The 26,203-nt window shown below is 44.7% G+C and overlaps 1 protein-coding gene across 2 annotated transcripts in view; it reads left to right on the top strand.

The window, feature by feature from the left end:
• The window catches only part of LOC147438562 (uncharacterized), a 57,140-nt gene extending 34,824 nt beyond the window's left edge, over window positions 1-22,316 (top strand). For both annotated transcript variants that reach the window (XM_086484646.1, XM_086484645.1), the window contains one exon: window positions 20,918-22,316. In XM_086484646.1, the coding sequence (XP_086340772.1) occupies window positions 20,918-21,759 (842 nt within the window). In that variant the 3' untranslated portion in view covers window positions 21,760-22,316. The remainder of the gene's footprint in view (window positions 1-20,917) is intronic.
• The last annotated feature ends 3,887 nt before the right edge of the window (window positions 22,317-26,203 follow it).

The raw sequence follows: 26,203 nt of genomic DNA, 5'->3' as shown, positions 1-26,203 counted from the left end.
ATGTCCCTGCCAGGATGCCCACTGATCCCCCCAAGTCACTGAAGTGGTCACTAGTGTAGAAGCGATCTATGCGCGATAGATTCACTCCTCCCACTCTGCGGTCCGATCTAGAGAACGCAAGACTCTTTGGAGGCCTCACAAAGCCAGAATGCTGCCATGTGTCCGAGACCCTCAAAGTCATACACAACCTCTCCCAAGCTGCTAACTCGACTCCATGCACAATAGCATGGCTGCCTCCGATCCTATTAGAAGGGTCCTCCAACATGTTGAAGTCCCCTCCTACACACCACTGGTCAACCTGTGGCAAAGACTCAACAATCTGTGACCAAAACTCTGTACGAGCACTCGCCACATTGGGCGCATAGATGTTCAGGAAACCCACAAGGCCACCCTGAACCTGCATAGTAATCCACTGAGCCCTGCCTGGCACAATAATCCCTCTGCCCACAATGGCCTGCTGCAATGAGTCCGCAATAGTCATACATACCCCACCCTGGATGCCTCCAGGTGCAAAAGCAGTTGACCAAAAGGTATCGTTGCGTCCACGGAAAATCTGACCACAACGCCGAATGCGGCTCTCAGACAAATGGTGCTCCTGAAGCATAAGGAGATCAATCTCTCCTCCCACAAGGAAACGCTGAAGCTCCTGACGCAATCGGCCCCTCTGTCGCTGAAACTGAGGCCCACCTAGTCCCTGCACGTTCCACGAGACGATCCTCATGGGGAGCGAGAGAGAACAGATGCTGCCGCAGCAGCAAGACAGGCTATCTTCGAGGCTGGCTTGGATGGGGAGTAATCCGCATCCGAGCGCCCTATAGATAGGCGCCCTATAGATAGGCGAGACTGTAGTGAGTGCGTGGTCCAAGCCCAAACAGAGCGAGCCGTGCGTAAAGCAACCTCCTCTTTCGAGGAGTCCTCATGACTGTATACATAGCAAGGCAAACACTGCGTATCAGCAAAAAAGTACACCACAATGTGTCTACATCCTGCTGAGTCTGGGGGTGTCACCGCAAACTTGGCCAGTGGCCACAAGGTCTGCAGCAAATCTGTAACGCCAAGTTCTCCCATGTGGTGAGAGAACTCAAGAACCTGTGTATGCAACCATCCCACCACTGAGTCGAGGGACCACTCTGTCTCAGTCCTACCACAGAGGGGGAAGGAGAAACCAACTGCCGAGTCCAAGGCCTCTGTCCCCCTGGCGGCAAGGAACAAAGCGTGGACCCTGAAGCAGGCTGCCTCGTGGTCTGCTGCGGAATCGCCGAGAAAGCGAGTGAACCCGTAATCGAAGAAATCCCAGCGGCGTCGGAGGTCAATGCTCGTCAGACCACGAGGGATAGCTGCAAGGGAAGATGTCTGAATCTGCAGAGGGGGCCGCAAGAAGGGCTGACCCTCTCTCGCTAGGCGACTCGTGGCAAAGGCGCTGCCAAGAGATCTCCTAGCCGCCGGCGAGGGACCAGTCTCCTGAGTCGACTGTGGTGCTGGAGCAGGAGGAGGGGGAGAAGGAGCTGGGGGGGGGGGGGGGGGGGGGGGGGGGCGGAGGAGAAGAGAAGCGGGGTGGGGCGAGGTGCGGAGTGGGCGGGAGCAGAGGGCGGGGGAGGGGATGAGGAGGAGGAGGGAAAATCGGAAGGCGGAGTGGCTGGCGAGGGTGAGGCGGAGGTGGAGGCTGGCGTAGGGGGCTCCTCCTGCTCAAGAGGACCAAAGCGGTTCCCCGTGGGGACCCACTGCTGCTGAGTAGGCACCTGAGGGCCACTCTGAGTGCCAGGCTGTCTCTGTGGCCCCTGGCGTCGACGGCCACGGGCCTGCTGCCACCCCTCCTCCGCTGGAGCCCCAGGCTTGGAGGGTGGCTCTGAATCTGTGCGCTGTCGTTGGTTGTGGCTGCGGCCCAGCCTTGGCAGGTTGGGGCTGAGGCTGAGGTGCGGGTCGTGGTCTCCTCCGTGGACAGACTTTCACTAGGTGGCCCATTTGTCTGCAAATGAAGCACTGGTTCGGGAGACCCGAGTACTCCACACTGTGTCTAAACCAACCCCCACTCACCCGAGGCAGAAGGATGACCTTCGGGAGCGTGTGGGTATCTCTGACCAAAACTCGAACTGAAGGGATGCCAGCCGCCTTGGCAGCTACTGATGCTGCCGCACGAGGTGTCTCCAGGACAGTCCCGATGGCGGAGCCAATCCTGGAGAGAAGTGGAAGGTACTCCCTCCGTAAACCCGGAAAGCAGACTGAGATGGGGATGTCCGCCTCCTCTACTAGCACATCCGAAGTCGGGTCAAAACCATGTCGCCACTGTCGAAAGTGGGCGCGTGATGCTCGGATGGCCAATGGACTCATAGCTATGACCTTGGAGGCCATCTCGGAAGTCTCGAACTCAATCTGGTAGTACCCCCGTCCGAGAATCTGGACATCCAAGATCTTGCCCACCTCTGCGAGGAGGCGGGCCTAGAGAAGGTCTCGCAGGTCTCCTCTGCTAGGACGGGTGCCGAGAACCTTGCAAATGACAGAAGTCGCCTGCAAGCGTTCTACCTCTGCGGCAAGGCTCGCTTGCTCTGTCGGCGAAAGAGCAAGTCGAATGATGGGCTCAGCAGGGTCGGGCGAGGGGGCTTCAGGTGAGTCCCTCTGAGGTGGAGCTGGAGCCTCCATCTGTGTCTACTGCTGAGTCGAAGAAGCGAGCGGTGAAGAAAATCTGCGAACGAGTACGCCAAGCACTTGTCCGAAGAGAAAGCGTTGCCGAGCCAGGTGCAGAAGACCTTCGGGAGCGAAGAGGACCGGGGGGGGGGGGATGGTGGGACGGCGAGGGCGAAGTGGGCAGCCGGGTAGTGTGCGGGTGCACAAGCGGCAGCGAGCGGGGGGATGGGGTGGGGATGGCAACGCGAGAGGAGGGCAGCGCGAAAACACGGGGGGGCAGCGGGCGGACTGTGGGGCAGCGCGCAGGGGCAGCGGGTGGGGGGGGGGGGGAGGGTAGCGATGGCGCAGCAAGGGGGGGGGCGAGCAGCAGTAGCGAGCCAACTGGCTTCTTCTTAGTCTAGCTTTCTCAATTATGAAAATTCAAAGGCTTTCCTTTTTAGGTTGGACGAATATATCAAGTTTGATGTAGAAGTCTTCGACCCCGCGGATCTCAACAAGGCGGTAGTAATTGCTCTCTCCCAAGAGATTAAGCACAATAAGGGAAAGCCTAAGGAGAACAAGTCGTCTCAAAGTACCTCCGGGACTTTTCAGAACCCTCAGAATGGTAAGAACGGTAACTCTTCTAGCCAATCTTCCTCTAATTCTTTGGAAAAGAACTCTAACAATGAATCTAAGGGTAAAGCTAAAACACTTGCGAAACCTAAGCTCACCTCTGATGAAAAGCCGCAAAAGGAATTATAGAAGGATACATAACGGCAGAAGAACAAGTCATTTATGCTAAGGAAGGTTGTTGTTATCAATGTCATGTCAAGGGTCATATTAAAGCTGCTTGTTGTAAGACATCCCCACCTAAAGAATCTAAGGCACCCGCAGTAACCACAAGCACCTTAATGAACCAAGCTGAATCTTCTCATGTCTCTGACACACACATTGATGAGTCTCTCATGAAGTGTTATGATCATGTAAAGGGTTAGCGTTTTGTCCTATTGTTTGATCCAGGTAGTATGCATGATGTAATTAGTGCCTCTCTTGTAGAGAGAGCTCGCCTAGAGGTTAGTCAGACATCTGCTCTCGAGGTGTTTGGCTTCGCTCCCGGTATGGACTCCCTCATCACGCAAGAGTGTCTTGATGTGTTGTTTACAGTTCAACAAGCTGCTTTTCGTAGGAAATTTGTCGTGTCTCCTCTCTCAGGATGTGATATGCTTTTGGGTATTAGATGGTTTCTTGAGCATAACCCTCTCATTGATTGGGAGGATAACACTCTCACATTAAATGCCAAGAGTCACTCTCATATGATCATTCGTGTTGAGGAGGATCTGCATTCTTTGCCTCTCATTTCTCATGTGCAGGTAAAGCGTGAATTACGACGAGGAGCATAAGCGGCATTCATTTATGCTGCTCTAGTTACCTAGAGCATTCAGACTCTAGACAGGTATTCAACTTTGTTTACCAAGTTTAAGAATCTCTTTTTGCAAGATGATCTACCATCCCGTCTCCCACACGAGCGGCCGGAGGACAATCGCATCGAGCTTACGGAGGAGGCATAGCCGGTCAGTAAGGCTCCCTACCGTTTGAACAAGACACAGGAAGAAGAGTTAGAGCGGCAACTCACGGAGTTGGTGGCTAGAGGATTCATACGTCCTAGTGTAAGTCCTTTTGCTGCTCCCATTTTGTTTGTCCACAAGAAAGATAGTTCGTCTCTTTGTGTGTTGATTACATGACATTGAACAAGATGACCGTCAAGAACAAGTTTCCGCTACCTCACATTGAGTATATCCTTGATAGGCTCAATGGGGCAAAGGTCTTTAGCAAGGTCGATCTCAAAAGTCGATACCATCAGGTAAGGGTATTCAAAGGCGACATCTTCAAGACCGCTTTTCGCACAGAGCGAGGGCAATGGGAGTATGTGGTTATGCCTTTTGGATTGACAGGTGTCGTGGGTATATTTAACTGTCTCGTGGTAGGCCGTTTTGGTGATATGGTTACTGTATGTGTGACTATCTTTCTTGATGATATTCTCATTTTTTTTGCATTGTGGGAACAACATGAAAAGGATGTAGAAAGGGTATTAACCCGCTTGGATGAGTGTTAGTTGTACATTGCAGCTAAGAAATCTTGAGTTTTTTCTCACTGAAGTTACTTATCTGGGTTATATCATTTCTACAGAAGGCGTCAAGCTAGACCTCGCGAAGGTGGAACAGGTACGTAATTCGGATTTTTCCAAAACTGTATATGATTTGCGTTCTTTTCTTGGTTTATGAAGCATATAGTTCTCACATAGAGAATTTTGCACGCATTGTTGCACCTATGACAGATGTTTTGAAAGGGGTAAAGATTCGCCGACTGTGCGTGGAGGCAGCCATTGAGGCTTTCGCAGCTCTCAAGGTTGCGGTGACTGAAGCGCCGTGTCTTATCCTTGCCTCTTGGGATGACCCCTTTGAGGTATGGACGGATGCGAGCAATGTCGCCATAGGCGCTGTGCTTCAAGAACATGGTCGTTTCGTAGCTTTCCTTAGTCGGAAGCTCAATAGTGTAGAAAATAACTATTCAATTTATGATAAAGAACTTTTGTCTGTCATTTACTCTCTTAAGCATTAGAAGCATTTTCTTTATGGTAGAGAGTTTACAGTTCGCACAGATCACCAAGCCCTCAAGTGGCTCCAGTCTATGCCTAGTGCACATTGGAGTGATCGCCAAGCACGATGTTCACAATTTTTTGAGCAATTTGGAGGTTTGATTGAATATGTACCTGGAAAAAGCTAACCTTGTTGTAGATGCGTTAAGGCGCAAAGGACAGATCTTGGCTCTTGAGTCAAGATCCACAGTTTCTCTTCAGGGTGTATCTTTTGACAGCATGAAGAACGAGTATGCGGATTCCGAGTTTGGTAAGCAATGGTTGCAGGCTCTTGCTTCCCAAGGGCCAAGCAACTGTCTCATTCATGATGGGTTGTATTTTCGTCAACGTCTATGTGTGTTGCCCTCTCTCAGGCCAACCATCTTGCATGATGCACATGACTCTCACGGGTGGGCACGGGGGAATAAACACCACTTTGGAAAAAATAGAAAGATTCTTTTATTGGCCTAAAATGCGAAAAGATGTGTTTCATTATGTCACACAGTGCACTATATGTCAAAAGGTAAAAGCTCCTCGGGGTAAGTAGCAAGGCCTCTTGCTTTTGCTGCCTATTGTCGATGGACCTTTTCAAGATATTTCAATGGATTATAGGATTGACCTTCCACCTAGTTTGCATTCAAGGAATTCCCTCAATGTTTGACAATTGTTGATCGTTTCAGCAAGTTTTTCATGTTAATTCCTTGTAAGACCACAGTCACCGCATAAGATGTAGCACGGTTGTTTATCAAGCATTGGTACCCCCTTTGTGGCTTGCCAAAATCGATTGTTTCAGATAGGGATGTTAAGTTCACGTCCAACTTTTGGCGCGCACTCTTTGAAAATTTTGGCACTAAGTTGAACTTTTCATCGGCTTTTCATCCACAGTCAGATGGGCAGAGAGAGATTTACAATCAGTTGGCTTTTGATGTTTTAAAGTCATACGTGCATGATCAACAGTCTCATTGGGAGCTCCATCTCCCATTGGTTCAGGCTATTTTGAATGACTCTTTTTCCTCTGCCATTGGTCGAACTCTGTATGAGGCAGCTTTTGGCCGTCCGTTCTAGTTACTTTTGACTCGCTCGGTCAGTCAAATGCCTGATGCCAATTCTGAAAGTCAGTCGTTGGATGAGATTTCTGAGAGTGTGAAGCTTTGGCTAAGTAAGGCTCAGGAGTCGTACTCACGGCAGGCTAATAAGCATCGTCAGGATGTTTCGACCAAGAAAGGGGATTGGGTGTATTTAAGAATCATGAAACAATGTCTTAAGCAAGTTGGAAGTAGGTGTCCAAAGTTTTCTTTTTGAATGTATGGTCCAATTTCTGTCATTAAAAAGATAAATGAGGTTTCATGAAATTGCAATTGCTTAACTCATGGTCAATGCACAACGTTTTCTATGTTTCTTGGTTGAAAGTGTTTCAGGGAACACCTCCAAAGGACATTTCTGAAAAAGAAGAACCGGAAATCATCGATGAAGCTAAAGTCATGGAGCCGGAGCAAGTGTTGTTGCATCGGTTTCGTCATGGTTCAAAAAAGCAAGTGAGAGTACTTTTTGAAGTTCAAGGATCGAGGAACCCATGAAGCAGTGTGGGTTGATGAAGAGTTTTTCAAAGATTATCCTGAAATGTTGGTAGCCTACAAGGAAGCCATGCAGATCGGTACCAGTACCTCACTTTAAAAAAGAAGGGAATATCACGTGCACATCTAACCCTATGTGCATGTGGACAAGCTACTTCATGACAAGGGTTCAGTCAGTCTAGCCTAGGAAGTGTTCTGATGTAGATGTATATTCTCTGGTAGATGTATATCCTCTGGTTGCACACAACATGATCATCAACATTACCATCATATTCCATCAGGAGCATTTTACAACGCAAAAAACCTATTTTCCCTATTTTAGCCATTTTTCACTTATTATTAATAATTGACTGTTGGGAAACTGGGTAGGGTAATTTGGCCAAGTCGATATATAAGGAAACCTAGTGCTAGCACTTTCTGGTAGAAGAGGCAGGAGACCACAGTCGAAGTGCACCTTCTCAGCAAGACCGGCAAGGAGACCTAGCGTTTTCAGTCGTCAAAGACCAGCCAGCGTTTTCATCTACAGCAGAAGGAACCTAGCGTTTTCAACTGTAGCAGACCAACGTGGCGACAACAGTTCCAATAGCGTTTTTGCATCATCAGATACAGATTCAGCCCTACCATTTTTGCGCCAGAATTTTAGCCTAGTGTTTTTGCAGATTTCCGGTGTCATAACCTTTTCTGCATTAGCGTTTTCAGTTTTCAGCATCTAGACTCCGTACCGCAAGCCCCGAACCTGGCAGATCTCACCTTCCCACAGCAGATCCTCGCCGCACGGTCATATCAGCCAGCGTTTGTAGATTCAGCTCGGAAGAAGCAGATTTCAGTATCTGCGTTTTCAGCGCGTCGTCGTCGCAATGTCGTCATCAACATAGAGTCAGAATTCAGCAGACACGATTTCTAGATTTCAGCCATTAGCGTTTTCAAATTTCCCCGCCCGTCTAGTCATCGTCCTCATCGTCGTCAAGTCCATTGCATTGTAGAGATTTGTGTAATCAATAGTAAATCGCTCTCGCCATAGAGAGTGGGGCCTTCGGAGGAGGGTTTGACAACATTCTGGTGTCGTATTCTTCTCTCTCTATCTCTTAGTCTAAGCACCTTCATTTACTGTGTTTGCCACTTTGTTTATGATCATTTGCACTCTCTCGTTAAAGGAATGGAAAGCTCTTCCTTCCGTAAGTAAAAGGAACCTTGAGCACAATTCGGAGCACTCATCCTGAGCAAAGTTCATCATTCACATCCGTTGCACCTTACGCCGTCATTATGTGATCCTTTTCATAGGCATGCCACATTGTACGATGAACACGATTCACTCATGAATGAGCACGGATGCATGCGGATTACTCATGAAAAGATGAAATATTTGCATTCAAGGAATTCGCATTCCACATCTCTTCCTTGGCATGACATAGTATCCGAAAGAGCACAAGAAGGATTGAGCATCAAGCATTGGCATTTCCTTTGTGATTTGCCATAGTTGATAGATTTAGATCGGAAAGACAAGTTTCGATTCCATTGTTTGCGTGTGTTTGATGAACGGTTTGGCACTCCGTCTATATGTTCATCTACATTGCATGCACACTTTACAGAAGACTAGAATTTTTCCAGTCACTTTACATGGAATGGGTATGTTCATGTTTTTGTGTTGGAAGTGGTTTCAGGAAATTTCATTCTCGAAGATTCTTGAAGAAGGTAGACACATGACTATAGACGAAGTTGAAGCATTGAAGGAGCCACGTATGACTTTGTGTCGCTTTCGGCGCGGCCCAAAGAAGCAAGCATTGCAGACCTTTATGAAGTTCAAGTATCACATGACCCACACATAAGAGTGGGCCGGTGAAGAGTCCTTTTCAGGATTCCAGACGCTGTTGGCGATCTCCCTCGACGCCATACAATTCGGTACGAGTACCTCACTTTGAAAAGGAGGGGATGTCACGTGCATATGTAACCCTGTGTGTACGCGGACAAGCTACTTCATGACAAGGGTTCAATTAGCCTAGCTTAGGAAGTGTTCTGGCACTTTTGTCGCAGACCGTGTATGTCTAAACACTTAGAGTAGATGCATATCCTCTGGTTGCACACAACATGATCATCAAATTACCATTAGAACCCATCAGGAGCATTTTTACAGTTCCCAGACCTATTTTCCCTATTTTAGCCATTTTCACTTATTACTAATAAGTGACTTTGTTGGGAAACTGGGCAGGGCAATTTGGCTAAGCAAATATATAAGAAACCTAGCGCTAGCACTTTCTGGTGAAAGAGGCAGCATGGACCCGGTGTCCGACAGTGCACCTTCTCAGCAAGACTCCCCGGCAGGCCAACCTAGCGTTTTCTAGCCAACAGACCAAAGATTAGCCTAACGTTTTTCATCAAGATTCAGCCCTGGTGACAGCAGATCTTTGCAGACTCCTTAGCGTTTTTGCATCAAGAAGCAGATCAGCCCAGCGTTTTTGCATTGCAGATTTACCTCAGCGTTTTGCAGATTCCCTGCGACAGATTCAGCCCTAGCAGTAGCGTTTTCAGTTCTTAGCAGTCAGCATCTCGCAGATCTCACCTTTCCGCAGCAGATCCTCGCCGCACGGTTAGATCAGCCGAAGTTTGTAGGTTCAACCCGCTATTCGTAGATTTTAGCATCTGTGTTTTCAGCGTGTCGTCGTCATCGCCGTCATAGAGTGAGAATTCAGCAGATAGAAGATTTGCAGATTTCAGCCATTAGCGTTTTCAGATTTCAGCCCATCTCATCGTCGTCCTCACCGTCGTCGACATCGTCAGCACGTCCATAGCATTGTAGAGATTTGTGCATTCAATAGTAGACCGCTCTCGCGACAGAGAGTGGGACCTTTGGAGGAGGGTTTGACAACATTCTGGTGTCGTATTCTTCTCTCTCTATCTCTCAGTCTCAGTATCTTCATTCACAGTGTTTATCCACTTTGTTTGTGATCACTTGCACTCTTTCACTAAAGGAACGGAAGGCTTCCGTAAGAAAAAAGAACCTTTGAGCACAGTTCGGAGCACTCATCTTGAGCAAAGTTCAACATTCATTTCCGCTGCACCTTACACTTCTATATATCGGTAGGCCAATCGACGTGAGGTAGGAAAAAGCAACCGTGGCGTGAGGGCAAGGCCGCCAAGGGGACCTATAGGAAGGAGTTGAGCTTGGATAAGAGAAAAACCTTTTTAAATGCAGATTGCAAGTAGTATCAAGTACCAAGAACCTCCAAGTATCCAAGAACCCAAGTACCCTATGTACCCTAAGTACCCTAGTACTCAGTGCATGGTTACACTAGAAGCAGGATGGATACTTTGCATGAAAGTGATGAAAGTGGAATTGGAGAAGAAGAAGTCCCTACATCAGGAGGACCATTTCCAGATCCTCCTTCCTCCCCATCTATGCTGACTCCCAAGACAAGCTCAAGGCTCGTTTTATGCCCCTGCAGTACCTTGATCGGTTGAAAGAAGATTGGCAATGCCTCAAGCAAAATGGAACTTCCGTCATGTCTTTTTCTAATCGTTTTTGCAAATTGGTGTTCAATTTCGTAAGTCGGATGAGACTCCCAAGGAGATTTTCCTCTTTGGTTTGGATGAATACATGAAATACGATGTGCAAGTCTTTAACCTTAAGGACTTTAATCACACCGTCAAAATTGCTCTTAAGCAAGAAATGAAGCACAACAAAGTAAACCAAAGGAGAAGTCAAGTACCCTGCGGAACCTTCAAAACCAAGAGAATCAACAGAATGATGAGAACAATGGTAAGAACCACAATATCTCTGCTTCTCAATCTTCTACAACACCTAGAGCACAAAACTAGTCACCTAAGATGATACAACTCAGGAAACCCCTAAGTTGACACTTGATGAAAAATCTTCTCAAGGAATAGTAGGAGGTTGGTTAAGTCTTGAATAAAGAACCGAGCATGGAAAAGAAGGAAGATGTTTTCAGTGTGCACACTAAAGGTGACATGAAAAGAGTTTGTCCTAAGAAAGAACCCACATTTTTTATTAGTGTCATAAATGAGCAAACTAATGTGTCCCAAGTTTCTAATCATCATCTAGGTGAGTCTCTCATGAAGTGTTATGGTCATGTAAACGCCTTGTGATCTTGTTTGATCATGGCAGTATGCATGATGTGATTAGTGATTGGCTTGTAAAGAGCGCACGTTCAGAAGCTATTCCAATGGATCTCAGTGCGTTTTTTGGATTTGCTCTTGGCATGCACTCTTCCATCATGCATGAATGTCCCAGAGTAACAGTTTCAATTCAAAACGTAGGTTTTTGTCGTCAATTAGTTATTTCTTCTCTATCTGGATGTGATATGATTTTCGGCATTAAGTGGTTTTGTGAGCTTAATCCACAAGTTAATTGGAAAGAAAACTCTCTCACTCTCTCTATCGAAGGTGCCTCTCCTTCGGTCATTCGTTGTGAGCACATTATTTCGTCTTCGTTATAAATCTCTCACTCCCATGTTTTGGAAGCGGATAATACACGCAGCCTAGTAGTATCTCTCAGTACATAGTCCCACAATTCAGAAAAGAATCAATCATTGCATGAAAAAAAACCTCATTCATTCTCATAAGCATGAGAAGCATTTTTTGCATGATAGAGATTTAATTATTCGTAAGGATCATCAAGCCCTCAAGTGGCTCCACTCTGTACAAGTACACCTTGAAGTGACTGTCAAGCTAGTTTGGTTCTAGTCTTGTGTAACAAACGTGGACACTCCAAGTCAAGAATCTACCGCGACAGCACCAAATAACCACTTCAAAACAATTCACTGTTCACAATTTATTCAACACTGGCCCGACGGAGTTCCGTGCCTAGAGATATTGGCCCCAAAGACTGGAGCTCCTTTAGATATTTCTTTTTGTATTAATCTGAGTTCGAAGTACAAGAGTGCGGGCAGGCGCTCACACTTAGACTCTGCGTCCAGATGCTCTGAATTGTGAGTGGCCTGCTCACATATTTAAAGATTACAAGGGTTGCTAAAAGCAGAGCCCAAAAGCTGAAAATCAAAAGCTCTGATAAAGCAGGTTCTCTCTCTCTCTAGCCATATTTGGCCACAAAATAAAGCAAAAGGCTTTCTCTCTCTTTCTCCTCACTTGCGTTGAATAAAGCAAGCAAATAGCATAGAAAAAGCAGCCAAGCTTGCGTAGGAAAATGCAGCCAAGCTTTCCATAAATTTCGCTGCAAATGGCGCCGCAAATTGTCGGGGTCCGTACAACTGCCACGTGTCAGCCCTGCTGCCGTACAACCAACCGTCTCAGCATTCTGCCACATCAACATTCCGGGACTGGGGCCGCCCATGTTGGAGGTGTGTGGCTGACACGTCACCAATTTGTGACATAACCCCCTCTTAAAAGCATTGTAATCGCCCTCGATTACGTCTGCAAAACAGCTAGAAGCCATAAACTGTCTTAGCAGACACTGACTGTTAGTACCGACGCACTAGGAACAAACATCTAGTACATGTACCAATCGACAGTCACATCAGACGACATCACAGGACATTACATGACATTCAACATTCATTCGGATCTTAGACCATGATTTATCAGCAATGCAGCTAGCAATCGCATCTAGATCCACTCAAGACCTCATCGATGCCCTATTGACTAACCCCTATTGCAACCATGTCTATTCGAGATCATTTAGACCAAAATGCTACAGTCATTTCGTCTATCAGTTCCTCCACTTTAAAACAAGTCAAGAACAAATCAGTTTCATATTCCGGAATTTCATTTCATAAAGTCATGTAGCAGAATACTGTCAGCTCTCAGTATCCTTGAAGCTCAAAGAGACATCAGTGACTCTAGTATTCTAAAAAACAAGGCATCTGTTGACAAAGGAGCGGAGTAACTCCCCTCTTGTGCATCCCACTGCACCAGATCTGCGGCCAAGCTGAATTCTGGGTTCCATTTGGAGTAGACTATGCTAAACCAAAAGCTTCAAGGTAAAGTTTCACAATCTGAGGAGTATCTGCTAGGTCCTCCTCCTCCATCCACTTCGCATCCAATGCAGGATAGTTCTTGAATTTAACCAAGAACCGCCTTCTTACTTTACCCTCATTCTTTGTGTCCTTATGTGCCAAAATTTGTTCAGGAATAAGGATCTCCTCGTTTTCTTCCACTTCGGGTTGCTCATCAGGCTCCCCATCTTCGGGCACATCACCTTTAAAAGGTTTCAAGAAACTCACATGAAATGCATTGTGAATCCTCCAAGTGTCAGGCAGTTTCAGTCGGAAGGAGACATCATTGATCTTTTCAGAGATCTGGAAAGGTCGTAGTATCGCATACTAAGCTTTGGAAAAAGCCTCTCCTTTCCCTTCTTCTTTCTCAGGCATGTCTTCTCAAAACGTAAGAGCACCCAATCATCCTCCTTCAATTTTAAATCGCGACGATGGTGATCCGCTGCCATTTTCTGTCATTCTTGGGATTTCTGCAAAGCCTCGTAGACCTTGACAAAAGCCGTGTCTAAGTCGCGCATATACTCATCAGCTTCAAAAATCTTATCTTTCGTGCTTAGGAAGGGTGGAACCTTCTCAGCACCTTCAACAATCTCAAATGGTGCCTTCCCCGTCGAAGAGTGTATCGTGTTATTGTGGGCAAATTCCACCAAAGGTAGATACTTTTCCCATTGAGTCTGCTGATCCGAGATATAAGACTTCAATAAATCTAAAACTAGTGAATTGGAAATCTCAGATTGCCTGTCAGTCAACGGGTGGAAAGATGACGAGAACTGCAACCACGTGCCAATGTTCTACCAAATTGCCTTCCAAAACAAACTCGTAAATCTGGGGTCCTTGTCGGAGACAATCGTCTCAGGCATGCCATGTAATCTGAGAATCTGGGCCACAAACAGTCTCGCTAAGTGATCGAGCTTGACTGTTTTCTTCACTGGAATGAAACGAGCTTGCTTGCTAAATCTGTTAATAACAGTCCAGATACCATTGTGACCACTCTGTGTTCTCTGGAGATCAAAAATGAAATCCATTGCAATACTTTCCCAGGGGCGGGTGCGTATGGGAAAGGCTGTAACAATCCCTGTGCTTTATGTCTGTCAAACTTGACCTTTTGGCATACTAAGCACCTGCGCACAAACTCGTCCACATCCTTCTCGAGTCTCGGCCAAAAGAAATATATCTCTATCCCTTTCATGGTGGTAGCAATGCTGCGGTTACCTGTAAAAGGTGGACAGTGGCATTCAGCCATAACCTTTTTCCTCAACGGCTGGGTAACGCACAACATGGTTTTCCTCATCAAGTAGCCATCCCGAATGGAATATCCCGCTACTGTCTCCCCATCCCGTATCTGTGTGAAAACGTTCGCAAAATCCGGATCCTGTGGCATACTGGTCGACCATATCCTCGAAGCTCCTATGATGTATCGCGGAAATAGCCAGAACCAACGGCTTCCGAGACAAAGCATCTGCCACCAAATTCTTCTGTCCCTGAACATGGACAATCTGGAAGTGAAACTGTGACAAGATGTTGCCCACCGCATCTGCTTTTGCGATAGGTGCTTCTGTGACAAGAAGCAGTAAACTCTGATGGTCTGTGAAGACAGTAAAATCCGCTCCGAGTAGGTAATGCCTCCACTGAGTAAGAGCATGGATAACTGCCAAAAGCTCTTTCTCATAAATCTGTGCTGTCAATTCCGGCCTTGAGAACAATCGGCTCTCGTAAGCAATGACATGGCCTTCTTGCATTAAGACCGCACCCAGACTATGACCACAAGCATCACAATATACTTCAAATGACTTCTGCAAGTCCGGCAAAGTCAAAACTGGTCACGTAGTCAATTTCTCTTTCAAAGTCTGAAAGGCAGTCACCTCTGTGGGTCCCCACGAGAAAGGGACTCCTTTCTGTGTCAAGATATGCAAAGGGGAAGCAACCTCTGCAAACTTTCGAATGAACCGGCTGTAGTACGAACACAATCCCAAGAAGCTTCTAACTTCATGGACATTCTTCAAATCGGGCCAATCACGGATAGTCTCTATCTTGGCCGGATCCATTTGCTGTGCTGACACTGTGTCCCAAAAAGAGCGTCTCTAGTAGGAAAAATTCACTTTTCTTCGCATTAAATCACTTACTTGTGGTCTCGTAATGCTTGAAAGACCCGAAACAGATGATCTCTATGTTCTGCCTCATTCTTGGAGAAAACAATGATATCGTCAAAGAAAGCGCCAACAAATAGCCTGTACTCTTGAAAATCTTGTCCATCATCCGGTTAAATGTCGCAAGAGCATCGGTTAAGCCAAAAGGCATCACCAAAAACTCAAATAACCGAAAAGTCGTCCGAAAGGTTGTCTTGTAGACGTCTCCCGGCGCGATTCTGATCTGATGATATCTACTCTTCAAATCAATCCTGCTAAAAGATGAGGATCCTTGTAATTTGTGGAGTATATCATCAATCCTAGGAATCGAAAATCTGTTCTTGATGGTGATTTTGTTGAGAGCTCTATAATCGATGCATATTATCCAAGATTTGTCTATCTTCAAAACCAACAACACTGGAGAGCAATACGGTGAAGTACTAGGCTGGATAAGGCCCTTTTCCAAGAGGTCTTTCACTTGGTTCATATTCTCTTCATTCTGTGCTCGGCTCACATGGTAAGGTGGCTGGTTCGGTGGTGTGCTTCCTGGTATCAGATCAATGGTATGATCTTCAGGACGAGCAAGTGGTAACTCGCTTGGCAGGCCCTCTGAGAAGCAATCGGCATGAGAGCGGAGAAAATCTTGGCGTTCTTTATTAAGTTCAGACATATTTGTCCTATCCTCATCACTCAACTCTTTCATAAAGATGGAGTAAACAAACAGATTGGATTTCATTAACTTTGAAATGGCCGAAGCCGATACAATAGGGACAGACTTGCCCTTAAGTTTAATGTCAAGTACAATGGTTTTGCCCTTCTCTGTAGTCAATGTCGCTTTCCTCGCCCGATAGTCGACCACGGCGTTGCTCTTGTGATACCAGGGAATTCCCAAGAGAACATCACAATCTTCCAAAGGCATTATGTAAAAGTCCTCATGTCTCAGATACCCCTGACAATGCAACCGAAGTTTGCCAATGACAGGTGTAATGGCTATGTCCCTGCCGGGTGCCACTAGAACTGCCTACGTAAGTGGTCCCATCCGATCGGGAGTGAGCTCGAGCCGCGCCGCCAATTCCGGTGAAATGAAGTTGGCCTTGGCTCCTCCATCAAAGAAGATCAGAGCTTCTTGGTCTTTCACTTTGCCCCAAGCTCGACAAAGTTCTGTACTCTCGTCCACCGTGCTGGGATCGGTACCCACGTAATCTGGAACTAGTCCTGTTTTCATCTTGCCTTTTCTTCCACGTTCCTCAGCTGCTCTCGAATTCTCAGGCCTTTCGTCGTCCTTGTCGTTCTGTTCTTTCTGTGCCTTTTTAGGGCACTTCGCGGGGATATGTCCAGTTTCCCGTATCCAAAGCACTTCCCTTCCTTGATGAAGCGAGCTCTCTCCTGAGGAGTAAGCTTGGGTCGTGCATCTTTCTTTTCTGGGTTGCTCTTTCTCTTTCTACTTTCATTTGTCGAAGTCTGTTCGGCTCTTTGTGTCATGATCTCATCGGTGGGGTAGGTCAGACTGCCAAAGTGAATGGCAAAACCCCGTTTCGCATGACTCATCAACTTCTGAATAGAAGCTGACTTGTGTTCCAAGCTGTGATCTCAGATCTCTATAGGTAGACCCAAGGTAAACCGCTCAATGTGTTCCTTGAACGAGATCTTCTTAAATGAAGAGGCGGCTAGAAAAGAGCTCCATAATTTCTCGCAATAAGCGTCCACTGTGTCCTTCTTGGTCATCCGAAGATGGTTCCAAGCAGTTTGTATATCGCGTTCATACTCTCGAGTCAACCAAGACGAATTAAAAAGCCTCTTGAATTTCAGCCATTTAACTGGCGCAGTCTTGCTTAATAGAAGCGTGGACCACCAAGTTGGAGCATTCCCCTTAAAGTAAGAGGCAGCTCTCCGAATCTTAGAGTGCTCTGAGTAACGTCCTCGCGCGAAAGCGATGTCAAACTGCTGCACAAAAGACAGCCTTCGAAGCATCTCTATATTCAGAAAACGTGTCAAATTTAAGACTGTCCATCTTCCTTAAACTCTCGGACTTTCTTGCTTTTGTCTTCCATAAAGTCATACTGGTTGGCTTTGTAAAAATTCTTCTTCTTTGTATCAAAGTTGCTCTCATCAGAGTCTGAATTGTTTGTAGACGAGTCCTCTGTAGAACTGTCACTCATGGGGCGAGATTTAGACTTCTTTGCCTTTTTCTTGCCCTTTCCGAAGCGTTGCTTTTTGCTTCGCTTTTTGCCTTTTCGGTCTTGTTTGCTCGAGTCAGATGAGCTAGAAGAACTGTCAGAAGCAGAAGAAGAAGAACTGGGTACTCCTTCAAATCGAACACGCTTTTTCTGCTTTCTTTCTTTTTCAAAAGTAGTCTGACGACCCAAATAACCCGGGAAGTTAGTGCCTTTCTTTTGATTTTTGCTATGCTTTTCAGCTTTGTTCTGTGTGTCAAAAAGCTGAGCAATTCGTGCATCAACCACGTCTTCTAATTCCTTCTCTGTATACTTCCTGGGAGTAGGAAGTTTCTTGAGAGCAGGTTTTGGGGGGTGGTGTTTTGGTTTTCTGCCACTGCGCGTGCACCTCCTCTAAAGAGGTCTTGCTCATATATTTCGCCAGTTTCGGGTCCTTGGCAAAATTAAGCATCATCTTTGTTGCATCGCCGATCAATTGTCAGCGCTCCATCTCTTGACGCTCCGCATGAGTAGGCCGAGGCGGGCCATACTCCTTGCGTGAATCTTCGTTGTGATCCCTTCCCGCATCTCGGATGCAGAGGGAGTCGATTGATCCTTGCCTGAAGCCATAGGTGCCGCGGAAAAAAAATAGGGATCGAATTTCTAGTAGAAGAGAAATCGGCTATGCTCTGATACCACTGTAATAGACTTGGACACTCCAAGTTAAGAATCTACCGTGACAGCACCCAATAACCACTTCAAAACAGTTCACAGTTCACAATCTATTCGACACTGGCCTGGCAGAGTTCCGTGCCTAGAGATATTGGCCCCAAAGACTGACGCCCCTTTCGATATTTCTTTTTGTATTAATCTGAGTTCAAAGTACAAGAGTGTGGGCAGGCGCTCACACTCGGACTCTGCATCCAGATGCTCTGAGTTGTGAGTGGCCTCCTCACATATTTAAAGATTACAAGGGTTGCTAAAAGAAGAGCCCAAAAGCTGAAAATCAAAAGCTCTGATAAAGCAGGTTCTCTCTCTCTAGCCATATTTGGCCACAAAATAATGCAAAAGGCTTTCTCTCTCTTTCTCTTCACTTGCGTTGAATAAAGCAAGCAAATAGCGTAGAAAAAGCAGCCAGGCCTGCGTAGGAAAAAGCAGCCAGGCTTTCCGTAAATTCCGTTGCAAATGGCGCCGCAAATCCCTGGGGTCTGTACAATTGCCACGTGTCAGCCCTGCTGCTGTACAGCCAGCTGTGTCAGCATTCTGCCACATCAGCATTCCGGGATTGAGGCTGTCCATGCTGGAGGTGTGTGTGTCTGACACGTCACCAATTTGTGATATCTTGGGAGCAATTTGGTGATTTGATTAATTATGTTCCTAGTAAAGCTAACCCAATTGCTAATACGTTCAATCACAAAGGACAGATCTTGGCTCTCGAGTCAATGTCCATAGTTCCCATTCAGAAAGTATCTCTTAAATGTATTAAAAGTCAGTATGCATTTTTCGACTCTCTCATTCGTGACGGTCTCTTGTATTTTTGTCACTGCCTTTGTGAATTACCTTCTCATAGGACAACCATATTGAATGATGCACACGACTCACTCACGAGTGAGCATAGACTAATACATACCCATTGTGGGTTGATGTATCGATGTTAAATAGCATAAAGACATAGCCTAGCAAGATATATGTGCTAGATATACTAGGGGGCTATGCGTTGAAAAGGTACAAACCAACATTGGATATGTAGTGGATTTAATGTGTTGATTAGACATTGTTTAGAAGGGTATGCTTTGTTGGGCATGACTATGGAACCATGTATGATGCTCGAAGAGACCAACATTGGATTGATTTGTCAAGGAGGTCACCTGTGCACTTGTTGCATTAGAGGCTGTGCACCAGAACTCTTGAGACAAACCATCTTTGAATCGGATATCACCCCCCCCTTCCCCCCAATCTATGTTTTGTGGTTTATTGTGTGGTGTGTGTTTGTGACAGGGATGAATGATTGCAACAGTCTCTGCAAGTCAAGTGAATGTGTTTGATTTTACTTGTTTGATTGCATGGGGCCCCTGATATGCTCCGGCCTAAATTTGGGTGCACCTGAGGCCCCAGAATTGCTAGATCTATTTTGATTTGCACACAACTAATTAGATAATTATTTCCTCGTAAATGAATTAATTATTTACAAAGTCTGACATTGCTAGATTGTTAACGGTTATTGAAAGATACCCTGAAGCCCTAGTGATTGGAAAATCGGGTCTTCAATAAAGAGGTAAATAGTAGCCTCAGATTTCAGGCTCAAAAAATTACCGCGCTAGTGCGAGCACAGGAATGAGATGGGGTCCTTAGAACAGTAACCCTAAGGCGTGAATTATTTTTACGGCCTTAGGATAAGTCAGTTAAACAAATTTAAATTGTTTGTGCCGGACCAAATGGTCGGACAAATGCGAACAGGTAATGCAAGAGCAATGTCGGTACAGCATTGTGCTGGGGAGCAGCTAACATATCACTAATTACATCTATGTGTGCAGTTGTGAGTTAATTTGCACATTTCATTAATAGCCTAGGGACTTTTAAATGTGAAAGTTGAATGGTTTTAAAGTTATTAAGTAAGTGCGCCACTTGGCACACTTACCAATGCAAAGTGACTCTCTCACTCACTCTCACCCTCCCTCATTCTCAGCGCCCTCTCTTCCTGCTAGCTATATAGGAGCACCCCCTCCCCCTCTTCACAGGTTGGCAGTACACCCTCCCCCCCCCCCCCCCCTAAAGTGAGCGTGCTCTACGCACCGGAGCTCTCCATTGAAGCTAGAGAATCAGCCCTTGTGGTGTATGTGGAGTCTTGGAGCTCCCATCACCTAGCACAAGGTTTCTTTTGATCATAGGTTGCTGTGGGCGAAGATTCTAGAAAATGAAGAAGTGCTTATCAAGCCACATAGATCAATGTGAATAAGTGCGAGTGGTGCCGAGGTTCTATTGGATGCCTGCTTCGGAAAGGCAGCCGCCTTGTGTTGCTTGCCCAACTGGCAAGCCTCGTACACGCCTGATGAAGAGCATATGGCGGGTAAACGCTCCCCAATAGAGGCCCTAGCAGCTTGCTGGAGCCGCTAATAGCATAAATGTCCAAATCGTGCATGCCATAGAGAAGAAGACTCCGAGGTGTTCATGTGGATACGTAAAGATATACAAAAATGGGGCATCTATCAAAGATTGATTAATCATGACTTCTGAAGCTATTTTATGCAGTAAAACGCAAAATATTGGAGTTTTGAACGTTAGAGCAGTATTTCCCTGGATTCACTTTCCGCATTGGAGCATAGCTTTTGGGCCGTGGGGCCCTTGGGTATATGTATACTATATCTCTTTCATTTGTCAGAACATGTGAATCATGATTGGTCATGATTGCATATTCAGATATATCTCGCTTTTACAAACATTTGCCAACAAGTACCGGTTGTTTTTGAACTTTATTGAAGCATTTTTTGGGGGCCTACCCTGAAGACAGACTTGTGAAGTCCTCTAGTCATTACATACATCTGGCTCTTGCAAATGTTGCCAGCAATTATGACTGTTATTCGACTTTATATATTATGTTGTGGGGGCCTGATGTTATGTACACTCACCGTCCACACTTGTGAAGTCCTCTTTGTCATCCATGGGACCATTATTGAGTATGACAGTTGTGAAGTGATTACATTTAAACATGTCTGCCACTAGAGTATGGATATGCCTTCCAATTAATCAAGTTTGATATGCAACAAAAGTGTCATCTTTCGAACAGTGCTTGCAGGAGTTTAAGAATCAGTTATTTGTGCTACGGATTTCTTAGGAAGTGTGGACATTTTCTTACTGCATACAGGGGTCACTGATTTGGGATTAGCAGCTTTAGGGTCTGGTACTTCTACCTTGCGTTGGATAGATTTAACTGATTGCGGACGAGTAACGGATAAGGGTATATTGGTGTTGGTGCGAGGCTGCTCACTGTTACAGGTTCTGCGTTTGAGTGGTTGCAAGCTTGTGACAGATAGAGCGTTGGAAGCTTTGGGCCAGTCTTGCAAGCAGTTGGCCGAGCTGAGTCTTCAGAGATGCAATAAAGTTACAGATGGAGGACTGGTATTCCTATCCCAAGGTTGCAAATGCCTGCGCATGCTGGATGTGAGCTCGTGCCCAAAGATTGCTAGTTCAGGGGTTCAAAGCATTGCAGGATCATGTTCTGAGCTGAGAAGCTTGAATCTGTGCAGTTGCTTGAAGGTTGGGAACGATGCATTGCAGTCACTGGCAGAATGCTGTACCTCTCTTGATCAGCTGAAGCTTAACGGTTGTAGAATGATAGCGGATGAAGGAATCATGGAGCTAGTTAGGTGTTGTGGATCTACTCTCAATGAATTAGATCTGGGATGGTTGAATGTGTCGGATGAAGCTGTGAGGCTGATTTTTTTGTTCTGCCCAATGCTTGGAGTTTTGAACTTAGAGAGCTGCTCCAGAATTACTGATAGTTGTTTTGCAGCATTAAGCAATGATGGGACTGTCTTAAGAGAACTGAATTTGAGCAATTGCCCTAGCATAACAGATGTGAGTGTTGTGAAAATTGCAAACTCTTGCAGACAGTTGCAGACTCTAGACTTGAGGTGGTGTGGCTTGGTTGATTCCAGTGCTGTGAGATCCCTGTCGTTTCCGGAGGGTTGCAAACTATTATTATAAGTTTTCATGTCCAGTTGGGGTTTTCTTACTTTTTAACAGAGTAATCCAACCAACCAATCTAGCCTTCACACAGAGAATCAAGTGCTGGATGTCTGTTGGCATGAAGCAGACGGAGTTGAAAATATAATCACACAGATAATCATATGCTTCAAAATAATTGGCTTCCCTTTTTTTAGCCAGCTATGTTTTGAGGATTTAAAGTAGTCACTCAGGCTAGGCCTGAAAAATCTTTAGAGGAGCTTTTCTGTCATAAAAAGGAGTAGGGCTTGTGGAGCCTTGAAATCAGCGTCAGAAAAGGCTGAAGAGAGGGCACCGCTATCACTTTCCTAAATAGGCTTGGGCTGTGCAAGTTTTGCGGTCGGCACAGCCTTTCTTGCATTAGATGCCAATGCAGTTGTATTATTTCATCAGACTTCATCAGACTTAATCTCTTCCCACCAGCTCATCTTGTAAACATGAACAGGAATCACCGAAATTCTGATCCATAAAATTTTTGTGACATTGCTGTTGAACTTTATCGATGGTTCAGTCTCTAATTAATTGCAGTTTCTCGGGCAGTTGAATTTATATTCTTTTAAGGATTTTTGGCAGGTTATATGTGTCCTCTTCAGCTCTAAGATGGTGATTTTACCAGTTGACCACTGGTACTTTCTGGCATAATGTCAAGAAGGTTTGACAGAACTCAGCCATTCCTGCAACTAATATCTTTGATGTTTGAGCTTCATGCTCTGGATACCAAAGCCAAACTTTTTCCAAAGTAGAGCTATTGGGCATAATGGCTGATAGTTTACAAAGTTGTTATGTAGAGATTGCATGGTGTGACAGCTTAAAGGCAAATTTTGCACTGTGAGCATTGATAAGAAAAAACTATGCTCGACTCTTGTTGTGAGTTGAATGTCTCTCTATCAAAGAAAGACTCCTATTTCTCATATGACTTTGTTTATGCACATCTCAATAAATAAAGACACCGTTGATCTTGAGTAGGTATCTAAATGCTATAACAATGCAGTTTTGGGTATTGCTATTAGTAGCAATTGAGCGAAATTTACCCATTTTTGTTCTAGGATAAAAGTTGTTGGCTGATGTGAGCAAAGATTGTTAAAAGAGTGAACATGGTGTTGCAAAGTGGTACGGGTATGCTGCAATTCACAGCAGATACACATGCGTCATATGGCTGCGTTAGCCACCAAACGCTTGCATTGTGCGGTGCTTCTAGGGTTTACATTAGGATGAGCGGCGACCACAACTTGTAGTTAGCCTCCTTTGCTTGGCCTTTTTTTTTGGGTCAAGACAATCATTTCAATCAGATGATCATGTGACGTACAAAACTTTTTAAAGTGTTTCTTCTCTGATGTCTTCTTATCTTTAGCCTCATAAGCAACAAGATAGATATCTTCAAACGAAAAAATATTCTGACTATCGAGGGTAGATTGAAAGCTACTAAACTAATGGACAAGACCATTGGGAACAATATGCACAAATGAACTCTCAAGCAAGATTCATTAACAGTGGTTAATTGCTCTTTGGAATCCTTGATCTGTGTCACAAAGCTGTCCATGAGTCAGACTGAGCATACAGATGAAGGCCATTCTAGACTCAATTTGACATGTATGGATTTTCTCGACGAGCATTGGTGAAATTATCACACTAAAGCATTAGAGTTTCCACTCAAAATGCTCAATTATTGCACCCTATACCTGACAGAAAATACTCCTTGACAAGCTGTTGCACGTGAGTTTTCAAGAATGGCATTTTGTTTGAATCAATTTGGATGCATTGACATGAGCCATGATGGATACAAAGAAGTTGCATTCATTTTGGAATGTACATAACAGAGTATAGTTGTGTCTTGAATGTAAAGGTGCTCGTGGACCACTTGTATTGATGGTAGAGCTGTATCAAGCAAGCCATTGGAGAGTGGATGCAGAGCGTGTGCAAGGTTTGAGGGTGCCCATGGTTGTAATGCTTGTGGGCTGCCGGGGTTAACGTGGACATGTATATGTAGGTGTTGTCCGCCTCATATGATGCATATCATGTGTGGTGCACAATAGCGTGCAGTCTAGCCTACTATGGGTTGGTGGTGACCCGAGCTCCTTACCTCCACACTCCCTTGGCCATGGTGGAGTCCGTGGTTGCATTACGAGCGTGGTGGTTCACATCGGATCTTGCCTTTCACTTGGATTTCTATGTCTTTTCCATGCACATCTATAACAATATTTGTGACCCATATATTTACAACTTTTGTCTCTTACCACCTAGAACCTCCATCCCGTGCCCACTATTCTCGCTAACTTTGGCAGCTGACCCACCTCTTGTCTGCCTATCAAGGGCCAACGCGGTTAATGGATTCTCTGTGTATAAGTCGGCCACTCGACTCGGCAAGTCCTCCCCTCCTCTCTTAGTGACAATCTGCTGCTATAAGAGGTGTAAACATAATGTTTTCAACTTCAATTAACAGAAACTCTTCAGCTTCTACACTATTGAACCTTCACAACCTAAGGTTCAATCTTCCTTTAGTAAATTTAAGAAGATATTTCCAGGAAAGTGAATCAGAGTACCTACCTAATTAAAAAGTTATAAAAAAGAAAAACAATAAGATGCACACAAGGCCAGCTCTTTATACAGATGTCTTTTGATTTTCCGCTCTCGAAGGGCTTTTCATTTCTTCACTCTTATCGGGCCCACAGGGGGAGGTGCTTATCCCTTCCAAATATTAGCCAATTTAGAGAAAAGAAAACATTTAGACCCGTAAGTTAGAAACACAATTTACAAAGAAAAAATTCTGACCTCCAGTGAGGAACATATCCACCTCTAATTTAGAGACCAAAAATTTGGAATATTCTTAAAATCTTGTTTATGTGCTATGTTGTGATTTGTTGGCAAGTGTACCATTATTGAACTTTGAGTGTTTCTAATGCTTCAAAAAACCTCAAAAGTGAATTTTTCCAAATCGAGCATTAAAAAAAATACTAAAAAAATATCGACCTTGATATCAGCTGTTTCGTCTTTTCTTGAGGATTTTGGTGCAATGTCTAAATATTCCAAATGATTAGATTTGAAAAATTTCCCACAAAAATATTACAAATGATTATGGGTGCCAATCGAAGCACATGGCTTTTCCCTTACATATCATTGTTGATGAGGCCATCATAAAAAAGCATTACTCATATCAAATTATCTTGTGCAAAAGAAAATATAAAAAATTGATGCTCTTCCTATATCTTCAAATCCCCCAAGTCCCATGTATCAAAGAAAGAGCATCAAAACAGCAAGTGAGGCTGCTATCTAGTTGAATTTTAGGCACATACTTGCTATTTACCAACTTGTTAGGGCCACTGCTATTAGTTGCATTGACTGGTTAGGTGCTATCCACTATAGCTAGTTAGTCAACAACTTACTAGCTAGTGATATGCTTCCTACTTACTTGTTAGGACGTCGGTGTTAGTTGTACTGATTGGTTAGGTGCTGCCCATATAGCTAGGTCAACTTATAATAGCTAGCTATCACTTGCTACTCTGGTTCTAAATATGATCCTATCTTCTCAGCTTTTTAAAATAGCTTGCTAATTACAGATGGTAAGGTCCTTAGCTGCCTTGATGCATAGATGGCTGATTAGATACTTGGATAGCTAGTGCAAGATATCTTAAATTGGCTAATGTGTAAAGGTAAGAAACTCTCACTAATAGTGAATCAAGCATCTAGATTAGCCTTTTAGCTCACTAATTAGCCAAGCAAAATGAACAAGCTAGCTAGGTCATGTCCAATCACCTGCAAGTAATTCAAGTTCAAACTCTTGAGTTAAATTGAGAAGTTTGAGTACATGAGCTGATGTGAGGTATTGTTTAAAACTTTTTTCTCCTCATGCCAATCTATTTTAGACCCCTTTTTGCATTACTTAGTTAAACGTGTAGCAATAAAGGCATAGTCCTTGACAAAGATTCTATACCATCATATAATAGCAAAGAAGTCTCAAATCTCACTAATGGATTTGGTTGTGGCCATTTTACAATATTTTTGATCTTTGCAAGGTCCACTATAATCTCCTCATGTTATATATGAAATCTAAAGTAATTAATTTTGGGAGTGAAGAAAAGACACTTGCTCATGTGGCATACAATTTGTGCTAATGTAAAAGGTGCAACACCTTACACACAAGCAATAGTCTTGCAATCCTCAAGGATGAATCTATGAAATAGTGCCTCAATAAATTTTCCATAACACAAAGTAATACCTCCATCAACTTGCTTAAATTGCATGTCAAAATAATGATGCAAAAGCCCCAAAATTTGACATGTAAAAGGTGCAACACCTTATGCAGCACAAGCAATAGGCTTGCAATCCGCAAGGTTGAATCTATGGAGCAATGTCTCAATATATTTTAACTCCATCGACCTGCTTAAATTGCATGTCAAAATAATGATGCAAACGCTCCATATTTGACAAC

The sequence above is a fragment of the Adiantum capillus-veneris genome, chromosome 16, assembly GCF_014529385.1.
Source record: "Adiantum capillus-veneris isolate H3 chromosome 16, ASM1452938v2, whole genome shotgun sequence".
Classification (NCBI taxonomy): Eukaryota; Viridiplantae; Streptophyta; class Polypodiopsida; order Polypodiales; family Pteridaceae; genus Adiantum; species Adiantum capillus-veneris.
Note: the sequence above shows the minus strand (reverse complement) of the source record. Positions and strands in the feature narration are given on the sequence as shown.